This window comes from Glycine soja, chromosome 12 (assembly GCF_004193775.1).
Source record: "Glycine soja cultivar W05 chromosome 12, ASM419377v2, whole genome shotgun sequence".
NCBI classification, from domain to species: Eukaryota; Viridiplantae; Streptophyta; class Magnoliopsida; order Fabales; family Fabaceae; genus Glycine; species Glycine soja.
Genome location: NC_041013.1, coordinates 41,329,222 through 41,343,374, shown reverse-complemented (window position 1 = coordinate 41,343,374; position 14,153 = coordinate 41,329,222). Strand labels below are relative to the sequence as shown.

At 28.5% G+C, this 14,153-nt stretch overlaps 1 protein-coding gene across 1 annotated transcript; it reads left to right on the top strand.

Annotated features, from left to right (window-relative positions):
• Window positions 1–8,110: 8,110 nt before the first annotated feature.
• On the top strand, window positions 8,111–12,988 carry LOC114380520 (protein trichome birefringence-like 39). The gene is made up of 5 exons (XM_028339620.1): window positions 8,111–8,564; window positions 8,667–8,838; window positions 11,473–11,648; window positions 11,749–11,907; window positions 12,456–12,988. The coding sequence occupies exons 1-5, from the start codon at window positions 8,233–8,235 to the stop codon at window positions 12,742–12,744; spliced, it is 1,128 nt and encodes a 375-aa protein (XP_028195421.1). The 5' UTR covers window positions 8,111–8,232; the 3' UTR covers window positions 12,745–12,988.
• The last annotated feature ends 1,165 nt before the right edge of the window (window positions 12,989–14,153 follow it).

The window sequence follows — 14,153 nt, the reverse complement described above, 5'->3', positions numbered from 1 at the left end:
TCAACTTTAAGCCAATAGGTTTCTTCTTCTTCTTCTTCTTCTTTTTTTTTTTTAAAAAACCTTAAGCCGAATAGCCAATAGGTTCTCAAGAGAACGAACAAATGCAATCGATTAGTTATTTGTTTGGATTATTATCTGCAAATTAACAACTCTTGAAAATTGCTTTGGATGGTATATAGGCTACTTTGCTCGAAAGAAAAGGACAACCGTTAAAGGAAAAAGACCTACAATAAGGTGGTGGATGCATGTAGTGGCGGCCTAAAGCTAGAAATTGTGACAAGGATGTTCATCATATCACATGCCTTGAAAAGTTTAAGTTTTCTTCGAAAGATTGCAAGGGGATAAAAGAATATCAACTTTTACAAATTCTATTGGCAATATCTGTGGATAAAGTTTTTTTTTTAAAAAATAATAATTAATATTTGAATTCAAGAGTCCACTAATTAAGTTATAACAACCTCATTTCAAATGATTCATGTGGTCAATGATTTATCCTAAATTAATTTCTTATATATAGTCCAACGTAAAATCTGCAAAACACACATTTTAATTATATTGAATGGTTTAAAATTAATTTTATCTAACTTTAAAACAAACAGTGGTTAAAATTTTAATTTTACGTTGCTGTTTTAATTTTTTAGATTAACTTTATTATTTTTACATTCATAGTATAAAGATTTTTTTTTATATTGCTATATAATCTTAAATTGTCATATAGTTAGAAATTATAATTATTTTTTTTATAATTATTTTAAAGTCATATCTAAAGTGATTCATAATTATGTTTGGGACAAATTAATTTTGAAGATTTCAACTGTTTTTTTTAGTAAAACAGTTGTTTGCAAAATAGAGAGATTTTCATTGGTCACCTTTAATTGACACTATTTTGTCAAATTTGCATCTATATATTACATGCTCCTTAGTTTTTTTTGTTTTTTGTTTTTTGTTTTTTTTTTAAGTTTTACCGCTGTATGAATTTATAAATGTGATATGGATATGAATATAAAAGGCTGAAGAGTGAACGGACCTTGTGACACATGTATGGAGCCTAAAAGACTCCAACAGGCCCTGTTTCTCTGTTCTCAGTTAATTCTCGTGTTGATGACAGTTTCTGTGATAGCGATTATACGTTAAAGTTGAAACAGCAAGTCAGAAGAAACTCTTTTATATATATATATATATATATATATATATATATATATATATATATATATATATATATCACTCAATCAAGTGATGTTTTTACATGCCAAAACAAAAGGCCCCTCTACTTGACAGTCCTCTCTTCTTGCCTCTGTCTCTCTCACACATTATTTAGCTTGATGGGAATGACTTTAGCAATTGAATCTACAAGAAAAAAGTCATGTGGTTTATGATCAATTAACTTATGACAAAGTTGTTATTGAATCTACAGGATAAATGCACGTAGCGTGGATTGAATTTGCTATTTGCACATCAATATTTTTTTTTCGTTGTTTTATTTATTGAGAAAAAAATAGAGTTATAATATGCATTTTATGGTTTTATTAATTATCTTAAAAAACACATACTGTATTGTTATTGATTGAGCCTAGGTTGACCCACAACCTCAAATCATGTTACTCATTATTGAAGAAAATTCAATCATAATGACTAAGAACATCTTCAATCCAATACTTCTATATGAATTCTTAAATATGTCTCACATGCACCTATCACTCACTTTTTATTATTCCTAATACAATTAGACCCACTCTCAAACCTTGAGGAGCAATTGTCATTTGAGAACAAGTTGCAAATTGAAATACTCCTCTAACAGTGAGATACTGCGTTAATTGAGATGTTGCGCATCGAATACCACAACAACACCTCCGATAAAGTTGGTCTAATAGCACAATTCTTATAAATGTTGTCCAAGTCATACCTTGATAGGGGCACTCTCTCTTCCTATATATGTATTTTATCTCATGTGTAGTTCATCTCTCTATTCTCTTATAAATAACATTATTATTGGTTTGGCTTTGAGACACGACATGATCTATATATGTGCCAAAATTCGCAAAAGCAAGGCATGTGTAATGTGTTAAGAAAACTTTGTAAGTAAGGAAGTCATAGTCGATTCGAATTTAAAACAACTAATTTGTTAAAACTTTGTTTTTACTATGCAATACATGATTCTAGCTATTTCTTCATTTCCGATAATTTTCTTCTCCCTCTCTCTCTTTCCAATTTTATACATCCTGTAAAATTAAGACACATAAATTCAAGAAATCTGCACCACAAACGAAGTAAAAGAGAAAAGGGGTGTTGTTGCATTAGTTGAGAAATCTGTCACTTGCACTTGAACACGTATACAGCACTACTACTAACTACTAAGCTCCCATGTGTTCCACGCAAAGTTTGGAAACGTAACCCTTCTCTTACTTTAATTTCAACTTTGCAATTTACTGGTTTATGTTTATGTTTGTGTGTGTTTGGTTTCTGCCAAGAACCAGGGAAGATCACGTGGACTCCGGATCTGGTCCCTACTTCTGGTCGGCCTATATATATATATATAGTTTTAATTGCATTGCATGGGTGTAATTTAAGTAACTCTTAATTAATCCCTAAATGATCTGTAAGAAAATATTTTCTACTCATAAGGAACCATTGTTTATATAAGTAATCATAATTTAATTTTAAGCAACTTAATAGGATATGTAGATTATCTTTAATAATAAAATCAAATTAAGTAACGGTGTCTAAATATAAACAATTCGATAAGCAATGATGAAGATGCTCTAAGGACAATTGTTTAATTTGTAAGATATTTCTTTTTATATATACTTTTATTATTAATTGATTTTGATTTTTTTTTAAATCCTCACATAAAATTTATTCATCCATAAAAGTTTGTAAAATATAATATATCAAATAATGTGTCTTTAGTATTGTTGAATGTATAATTTTAGTTGAAGCAGACATCAATACTATATTTTGTTTAGCCGATTAAAATTATAATTTGTATAATAAAAACGTAACAAATATTTGTTTGATAAAAATCACATTATTTCTTTTTAAAAAAAAAATCATGTTTGAGTTAAATATAAAACTGTTCCTCCAAACGTATTCTTCACTGAGGGGAATATTTACCAACCCATAAATATTATATGAGCATAAAATTCAAAGAGAAGATTATATTACTTCACCGAGACTTGACCTTGATTTCAGGGGGCAACGGATAAAACCATTTGATATACCAAAAGCCTTACAAATTACAACGAGATTTTTATAATTGTAAACAAAAAGTAAACTTCAAATCATGGACCTGACCTTTGACATGCCTTACGTTGTATTGTAGATTCGTGTGGCTAGCTAGCTCTTTAACAAATAAGTAAAAATAGACCCACAAACCAAGTCCAATTTAAAATGAATATTTTCAATGATGAATTTAAACATTTATAATAAAATTTTACGGATTGGCCAAAGCAATAACCTCCACCAAGTGGCTCTTTGCTTTTTCTTTCTTTCTTTTTTTGTTTTGTTGGAATCACACTCATTTCTTAATCAATAAGATAATCAGAGAGAAGAGTTTATACCAAGTACCCCATCATTGCATCATTGCAAACTGGACAGTTCCTCTCTCACTCTCCTGCACCCATATATTATCCTCTGTATCTGAAGATGTGTAAGTACTGTAACTTGTGTTTTATTTATTTATAAACATAACAAATAATACATTCTTTTCATGACCCATCAGTCATCAAAACAAATATTGATAGTAGTTATAACAATCAAAATAATACATTACTAATTGGCATGCAGGAATTGCGATATTAAATTATAATATCATATCAGCAGTTCCGATAAAAAAAAAAAAAACTCTTTTGGACCCACATTAGCCCAGAACTCTCATGTACAAATTATAAACATCATATTTTCCTTGAATTACTCATTTTATAATAAAAAATGTGTTAAATTAATCTTAATTACATTTTTAATCCCTAAACTTTAGGATAGATATGTTTTTGTTTTCTCAAATTAAAAAAAAACATTTAAGTCCTGCAAATTTCTAAAAATACATATTATCAACATTTGATATGTATCTATTCTCGAGAGAGTCGCATTACTACTCCAGTTAACGTTGTTAGCTTCAGAGAAAAAAAATACATTTTTAAAAATTTGAGAGATTATAGTATTCTTTATTAAATTTGGAGACAAAAATAAATTTCAGGACGAAAAACATAATTAAAAAATCAAATCTACTATTCTATTATATATATATAAAAGAAGATTTTATTTCATGATGTCATGTGACATTATGCGTTCATTCCTTCTAAATAATTCAATTAATGCAAATTTTATATTTATTTTATTTTATTCTTTTTAATTAAAAATTAAATTAATTATAATTCATAAGAATTATATAAATTGACATATTTAGATTTTATATTTTATATAAATTGATATGATATATTTGTTGTTAATCAAAAGTAAAAATATGAAAAATATCTAATTATAAGTATATTTTGTAGGACTATGGTATATAAGATACACCACTAAATTTGGGTTTTATCTTTTATTTTATAAGTTTCTAGAAAAAATCTTCTATTTTATCGTATTATGAATTGAGAATTAATAATTTTATATTTTGTGAATTCAATTTTGTTAATCAAGTTGTGTTTTTAATAAATAAACCTAGATGTGCATTCTTATTGATCCCTTATTTATTTCATTTACGTTAATAAGTTTATTTTAAAAATTTTAAGTTTCAAAAAAAATTATTTGTATAATAATATAATAAACAATTATTTTAACGTATGTAATTAGAATGAAAGATTAATACCAAATATAAATATACAATTAACTACTAATTTTCATGCTAATTATAGTTTATTGAAATTGATATATTAAATATTTGATTGTTTTAATTAGACATATTTAACTGCGTTAATAATGTTTGATTGATAGTTAATTGATTTATCAAGTATATTTAGTTTCAAAATTTATAAGTATAGTACTGTTTAGTATAAGCTGGTTTAGTAAAAACATTGCATGTTTTCTGTTATAAAACCCACTTGATATATATGTTTTTAACTTTTAATGTTTTATTATTTTAAAAGAAGGATAACAGTTCACGTATCAATTCGTATCTTTCATGCAAAACAAAATCATAAAAATAACATTACTCTTTATTTAATGGAAAAACATATTACCATTTTTTAGGTTAATTAAATCAAACAATTTTCTTTATTATTCTACTTGTGATTTTTTTCTCCTTTTTTTATTTTTTAGTTTTAATTATTTTCCAACAAAAAATTATCTATAAAAAATTTGACAGAATTATTAAACGATTAAGAAAATTATCATGAATATATATTTGGTTAAATTAAATTTTTAAATCTTATATGAATTTTTATTTTATATAATACCTTAACTGATTCACTAGTTTTTCTGAAATAATTTTTATAATTACAACAATCAATTATCATGCGATTAAAATAATAAATAATATATTTTATTTATTAATTATGATATATTTGAAACATTGAAAAACAAATGTAAAATATAAAAACATGCAAAATTTTATTATAATCAAACAATTTTACTCAATTTTTATTATCTTATATAAAAAGTAAAATACAAAAATGAACAAAATTAACTTTTTTTTAAAGAAATTTGAAATGAAAGACAAAAGATATAAGTAAAATAAGAAGATCTTACCTAATATATTACGGACATAGTAACAATTTTCTAGAACATCATATATATATATATATATATATATATATATAAAAACATTTATTGACACATCTACTAATATATATTTATTAAAATTTAAATGAAATAGTTAATAATATATTAAAAATTTAAATAATATAAAAGCACTGTTATAAATTATAAAATGTGAATTTAATATTAAGTAATATATGACAAACAGCACTCTATAAATTACATTTATGCAACGTACTATGTTATGCAGCGCATATGTTTCTGTTTTCTATTGACTAATGGAGTGCACTACGAAACTTCTGTCAATTACTCGATTTTAATCAAAACCGCCGTCTCTCGTCAATTACTAAAATATTTGAATACCAAATCTAGGTGCATTATTATGTATTTTTTATAATTATAATTTTAATAGTTTATTTTAATAATTTACGTAATAAAAGTTTATTATTATTTTCCTTTTTATTTTCTGAGCATGCCTAGCTATGTGTGTGACCTTTTTGTTTCACTACAAAAAATTAACTGAAATGACTTGCATTAATTGAGACAAATTAAAAATGTTTGTATAATTTACATAAACTCAAGTTTAAAATTCGACAACACAATTCTGATAAAGAAAAATGAGGCAAATTAAGAAGTTTATACTTTATACCGTATTAATTTTTAGTTCAAATATTAGCTAGCTAGGTACAGTTACCAATCAAGGGACGACAAATACTCTTTTACTGTCAACACATCAGCAGGGAACTACACAGTCATAATATTAGAGTAGCTTGCACGTAAGATATATATATATATATATATATATATATATATATATATATATTTTTTTTTTTTTTTTTTTACAGACACAAGCCAATCCCACCCAAAAAGAAATAATCACAATCTAAACGATATATAATTGACAATCATAATTCAATATTGCGCAACTTCCTTCGTGATATTAATTATTGTTGTAGCAGAAGCAACCACCACCATGTTGTGCCGATTCCTTTCTTTCTTTATATTTTCTTTTGTTGATATATGTTTACTGAATTTTTATGTTTATTCATTGTGCCTATGCTTACAAGAAAATGTTATATAGGAAACTATAAAAGAGAGGAGATCAAGAAACATAAACTAGCCATAGTTACATTATCACATAGCATACGCCAATTTATCAAATTAATAAATATAAATAATAATGATAAAGAACATTGCACAGTGTAGCTCACACAGCCACGTACATTTGTGATTCAAGATATGTTTAATTACGTAACTCTGTTAAGCCTCTGGTCAACATCTAACACCTTTGGTAGGAGACCTATCTTTGCATGAGATGCATGCTTTGTATGATAGATATAAGAAATTATTTTGTATATAAAATTGTATAAAAGCTTTTACAATTATGAGACAAATATGGCAATATAGAGAGAAGACGCATAAGATAAGGTGAATAAGGTAATAAAAAAATAACAACAAAAAATAATATTATAAAATGTGTTGTATTTTTTTATCAGTATAAGATGCGTTGAATAAATATATTGTATGAATAATACATATAATTTGATTTTTATGCACTGTGAATACTCAATACAGAATGTTCTACAGAGTTGACTAATAATTTGGTAAATACGAATTTTAAAGTAACTATTATGAAATTTATAAAAATTAATTTGTAATTAGTTAACAGTGTTAAGTCAATATACAAATTATTTTCTCTAATATATCTCCAAATTCCCTGTAACAAATTTATGATAAAAAAAAACAGAGAAAACATGCAGGCACATGAAAGAGAAAAAAAAATCGCCTTTCTGGTCAACCCTGATATGCTCTGTCTCTATAATCCGAACCCCAAATCAAATTTGATAACGTGATACAGTGAGATAATTAAATAGTAACAGAGTTACTTGAAGGAGCATAATTGAGGCTGGTGTTGCACATAAAGGAATACCGTGTGACCAGAACACACTACTGTCAATACTTAATACTAGCATTGCAAATTTGCAATTGTAATCTCAATGTTGTTAGTGCCTCATTAATTACAATATTGTAGTAATTAGTCATAAACTATAATCAAAGACCTCAATTTAAAGCCCAAAAGTCAAAGAAACAGAAATATCCTACAAAACTAGTTTTACTAGGCAATTTCAATTCCAATTCTGTCTTTCTCAGTGAAAATGTGACCATAATTTTCTGACTCACAAACAATCATAAATTTTTTAAAGAAAGGATCAGGATTTAGATCCAACCCCACCACATGACACTGTTTAAAGAATCCATCAAAAATTGCAGTGTTTCCGCCAGCAGAAATTAATAAACAAATAATGAAAAAACACGTATACATCAATACAAATTAAAAAAAAAAAGAGAAAAAGGTGCCATGGTTTCACATTCCTCAACCCCCCCTATTCACTCTCTCTCTCTCTCAAAAACGAACACATACACATTATATAAGCCTTTGTATTAGCCAACTTTTTCTGCACTCCTCGTCCTTTTCTTCCCTTCAACAAAACACAGGGGAAGGGAAAGTATTACTAGTAGTAAGGAACGAAACCCCAAAACATGGGTGGTGGTTTCTTGTTACCATTGCCAACCCTCTTGTTGTGTCTCTTTGTTGTGTTAATTTATTATTCCCTCCAAACAAAAGCTGAGGAATTTGATGAGTCCTTGTTGTTCAATGGAAAAAACGTTTCCAGTTTCAGCAGTGGCAGAAAGCTTGGTGCAGGAAGATGCAACTTGTTCCGTGGGAAATGGGTTTATGACCCTTCATACCCTCTCTATGACCCTTCTACATGTCCCTTCATAGATCCACAATTCAACTGCCAAAAGTACGGTAGACCTGACAAACAGTATCAGAAATATAGATGGCAACCCTTCTCTTGTCCTTTACCTAGGTAACCTTCTCTTTCACACTTCACTTCTTCTTCTTCTTCTTCTTCAACCCTTTCCAATTTTCATGTCTTGTGTTATGGCTAAACGTGTGTACCTACCAACAGGTTCAACGCATTTGATTTCCTGGCCAAGTATAGGGGCAAGAAGATTATGTTTGTCGGTGACTCCTTGAGCTTGAACCAGTTCAACTCTCTGGCTTGTATGATTCACTCTTGGGTGCCCAACACTAGAACCAGTTTCATAAAGCAAGATGCTCTCTCCAAAATCACATTTGAGGTTGGTTTCCTAATTCTTCCTATTATTTTTTTTTGTTAAATTATTCAATTTGTCAATTTTTTTTATTCATGAGCCAAAGATCATAGACTTTATAATAACTCAGGCACATGTTGAGTTAAACTTTCTTAATTCAATTAGTGATATAATTATACTTATTTTAAATTTTAGTTATTGACCAGAAAATTATATAAGTTTTAATCCTGCACACGTATAACAAATTATGTTTTAGTCCACCTTGTCAATGTAATTTGTGACGTGGATGAAAGACTGCTGTTAATATCGCTACAAAAACTTGTTGGTAATGTCAAAGTGACTGCTACAAGATTTTCTGATAGATTCAAAACTGTCAGAAAAATGACCACATGAAATTCCTTTTAACAGTTTATCACCGTTTTGTAGCAGTGTTAACAACAACACCATCAGCCACATCAATATATAGTAGAGAGCAAATTAATGTTTTTTCTAGAACTAAAATTAAAAAATAAAAATAATTATAAACATCAAGTGAGTAAACTCAACTATTTTTTTTTCAGTCATGTGTTGTTATTTTTCTTTCCAACTTTTTGCGTTGAATTGTTGCGGTGGGAATGATCATTGCTTGTTTGGTGTGGTGTTGTGTCCATGCAAGTGGTGTCGTTTTCTCACTCCCAAAGTTGAAAAATGTTAAGTATTTTGCCTTATTTGAAGTTTTGAACTTTAATTAATTCAGCTATTCATGAGTCCGATAGATTTGGTGTGAGCCGGCGGGGAGATATATAAAACTTGGTTTTTGTGTGTATATTTTTGTGTTGCTGTGAAGCACCGAAATTAAGTTTTGGACGTGATTGGTGGGTGAATTCTCCTTTTGCAGGGGACACCTTTGGTTGTTAATTTGAAGGATATGAAATGTTTCCCTTAATTGCTATAATTATACTTTACTTGCACCGTTGCTCTTTTTACCAATTGTGAACGTGCACATGATTTCCTTAGCTAGATCGAAACATAGAGTAAAAAATAAAACAAAATGTTTTTTTTTTTCATTTATGTGGCAGTTAAAAAAATCATTGTTTCTGAAAAGTGGGAAGTATGGTTATTATTTATTACCTCACAAGTGATGTTTCGGTTGCAATATCAAGTATGCTAAAACTACAGTAATCTCTATTATTACTGTTCTTTTTAAAAGAAAAATGCTAATTAATAATAGTATCTTCAAGATATTGTAATTAAAAGTAAAAAGTCGATTAAAAAAATGGTGTAACATTTGGTGTCACTAATTCACGGTTTTTTAATAAATTCTTTTGTATCCGTTTTGTTTATTGTTTATTTGCATATAAATCCCTTAACTTTTGAGTTTGTGCTCCAAATTGTCAACACGTTCTTGCTTTATATAGAAACTGTTAAACAAATGTCTTAATTAGCAATGATGAAAGTTGGACATCTAGTTTTCCCTCCAAATCTTTGTTATGTGTATAGTAACATCAAGTCATCAATCTCGGCGTAGTATTCCGTAGCACCCCAACATCCATCATTATTTATAACTAAATTATGAACAGAACCTTACTCAGCTAATCCATTTTTTCTTTGCAAGATCCATTCCCGCAGCTGCAATGATTGAAAATTTGATGTTTGCCTTATCTTTACCTTTTCTCATTCAAGATAATCCTATTGATTACCTGCTTTACTGTGTTTACCAACCACATATAGGCTTCAATCATGCTATTTACGCAACATTACGGGTATAATCATTCATAATTGCATATGGGTAAATGGGTTCATTGTCCTCAATGGAAAAGGAAAAAATTTGAAGCGGCCCATATATATATTACAAATACATTATACGTGTGACAATTTTACAAAATTGTACTGCAACTAAGCAAGGTGTTCAAATAAAATCAAACTATAGTGAAAATAAAAAATCAATCAAAAAATTTACTAACTGCTCAAAACTTTGAAATTCATGGATTTATGTTTGTGTTAGGTTCGGTTTGCGGTTTGAAATTTGAAGGCCGAACCAAATCAAATGAAACTGCTTAAGTCCTTTAAGTGTATTTATTCTTTCATGCACAATAAGTATTTTATACAAAAGGATAGTACTTATGTGTGCTTTATTTGAGAAACTTTCTAATTACTACTATCTAACTCTATTCTAATTTTTATTCAATTGTTGAAACTTCTGTTATCCGTCTATTTTTAAGCCAACATCACATCAAATTGCATCACAAAACACCCTTAGTTCAAGGCTTGTGGATATAATTTGTAATTATGTCCTTAATTACTTCCAAATTAGACCACTTGACACTAGTGGCTTCATTCATACGCTGTCATCTGCTTGCATGACTTTTTCCTTTATAAATTCGGTAAGCTACAAAAGTGTCACATAAATGGGCCACTTTGTGATAAGGAGATATTTTCTTTTTCTTCTTGTTATTTATATTCCATGGTCCTTTTAGAGCTTTTTTTTAATATTTTGAAACTAGAGGGAAGAAAAGACACCACTGGATAATTTGATAGGGAATTTTCTTAGGAAGTAAACATTGGTAGAGGGTACCAAAATAGACAAATAAAAAAATGCACTAAAGAGGGATGGTTACGGAAAAATTATTCACAAATATCTGTATAAATTCTTTTAGTTATAATTATTTAATTTTTTATCAGGACTATGGCCTTCAGTTATTTCTATACCGCACAGCATACTTGGTAGACCTTGACCGTGAGAACGTTGGAAGGGTTCTGAAGATTGATTCAATAAAGAGTGGTGATGCTTGGAGAGGCATGGACGTCCTAGTTTTTAACACGTGGCACTGGTGGACCCACACCGGGAGTTCACAGCCGTAGGATCAATCTTTCACATCATTATTATGTTATGATCAATTTCGTTAATTTAGGGGTGATCAATATTCACTATTGGTGTTCATTAAAATTAAATTTCAGGTGGGACTACATTCAAGAGCGTAACAAGTTGTACAAAGACATGAACCGTTTCATTTTATTCTACAAAGGTTTGACAACTTGGGCTAGATGGGTTAACATCAACGTGAATCCAGCCCAGACCAAAGTCTTCTTTCTAGGAATTTCCCCTGTGCATTATGAGTAAGTTATTCCAATCTAGTTTATTAGTCTAACTGCCAAGCTGTGTTCATATTATAAACAAGTTATTACATACTCTGATATCAGAGCGTGTTAATGAAGCACGGACACTTCACTCTTTTGTCGTGTTCGGTGTCCGACACGCGTCCGTGTCAGTGTCGGACACTGACACGACACCCGTATTACGTTTTATATTTTGGGCATTACAGGTGTCTACGTGTCGTGTCCGTGTCGGTGTCGATGCTTCATAAAAATTAATAACTTTTAAGTATTTAAGTTTTTTAACTTATGAAATAAAAATTAATAACTTTTAATTGATCAATCATATTTATGATAACTAGTAATGAATCCACATTACAGCCAGCGGGTGAATTCACACCCTCTTATTTTATATATTTGAACTCCTTGATCCCTCTCACTTAGGGTCCTAGATCCGTGCTACTTATGATAACCCTAGACAATCTAATAGTTTCTGATTATATTGTATGAGAATATAAGTAGAATTGGTTTTTATTAATTGTGGATGGTGGTGTATGTGATGTGGTAATTAGGGGGAAAGATTGGAATCAACCAGCAAAATCTTGCATGAGTGAGACAGAACCATTCTTTGGATTGAAGTACCCTGCAGGGACACCAATGGCATGGGTGATAGTGAACAAGGTTTTGAGTAGGATAAAGAAGCCAGTGCAATTCCTAGATGTGACTACACTCTCACAGTACAGAAAAGATGCACATCCTGAAGGCTACAGTGGGGTTATGCCAACTGATTGCAGCCATTGGTGTCTTCCAGGACTGCCTGATACATGGAATGTGCTTCTCCATGCTGCTTTATTTGACTGAAGGAAAGGAACCAGCTAGCTAGTGACTTGCCAACTTTGTTTCTTTAGAGGAAAACCAATTGTTTTCTAATGTAGGAAATATTTAATTTGGCATTTGGCTTCTTGGGATTGGACAATAAAAGGGTTTGATTCTCCAAATTGTAAATTTTCATATTATTTTGGCATAATCATATGCCTTGATTGTACCAAATACCCCCCCTTCGGAATATTGAAAAGCATTTGCACTGAAGTTTCCTTCGGAATAACTTGCTGCTGGATCGTTGTGAATCAGGTACTTGATGATATTCCTCTTTTCTGAAGCTTAAGAATAAAAAAGGGAAGTGAGAATCTGATCCTACTTTGCTAACTAAAGCAATGTTAAGCATAATAAGGCTCCCAAGTTTAGATGAAATTAACTGTCTTATCTCTCACGAAAACTTTCGAGTATTATTTTTTTCAAACTTTCTAGTTCAAACTATTTAAAGTAAGTTTTACTTTCTTCTAGACAAGAAGAGGAACTGTTTTGGTTTTTTTGTTCGTAAATACACTTTTTTTCTTTTTAAAATTTTTTTTTTCGATCTACACTATTTTTATACACTAGGGATTTTCTTTTTCCTTTTTGTTTTTTTAATTTAAAATATTATAAAATATAAATATTATATTATATAATTTTTAATTGGTTTTAAAATTACTTATTTATTAAATTAAATTTTATAATTTTTTAAAGAAAAAATATAGAAAAATAAAAAAATTATATAAAATTATATTTAGTAATATAATTATATTAGAAAATTCAGATTTTAAATAAAAATATTCACCTAAAAAAATATGTTAAGTAAATTAAATAATAAAATAAAAATAATTATATTTAATAATATCATTTTCTTTTAAAAAATAAAAACAAAATTATAAAATTTAATTTAATAAATAAGTAGTTTTAAAATCAATTAAAAAAATTATATAATATAATATTTATATTTTATAATATTTTAAATTAAAAAAATAAAAAGGAAAGCGAAAATCCTAAGTAGTATATATTGAAAATTAAATTAGAAAAAAGTAAGAAAAAAAAAGTGTATTTACGGAAAAAAAATCAAGTGAAACCAAAATAAATCAAATGATGTTTTTTTCAATAGAAAAAGAAAATGGCGACTTCAATGGAAGCAAAAAAGGTCTTTTAATAAAAAAAAATGAATAAAATAAAAAAAAATAATATATACCATGGTCGCGCAAATATTTTTTTATACTATTATTTAGTTACTAACTTTTACATTTAAAAAAATTATTCACTTTTATAATAATTATTTCAAAAGTGATATTCAAGATTTTTTTTATTGATTGAGAATATAAACTTCTACGGAAAATAATATATACATGTTAAACTCACAAAATAAACTTGTGGATGTGGTGCATGGTTTGCAGTATTATGTG

Bases quoted from the DNA above. Each gene is read 5' to 3' on its own strand.
- LOC114380520 (XM_028339620.1), top strand. From the start codon at position 8,233: ATGGGTGGTGGTTTCTTGTTACCATTGCCAACCCTCTTGTTGTGTCTC. The intron at 8,565-8,666 runs GTAACCTTCTCT...ACCTACCAACAG, and splicing joins TTCTCTTGTCCTTTACCTAG to GTTCAACGCATTTGATTTCC. The intron at 11,649-11,748 runs GTAGGATCAATC...ATTAAATTTCAG, and splicing joins CACACCGGGAGTTCACAGCC to GTGGGACTACATTCAAGAGC.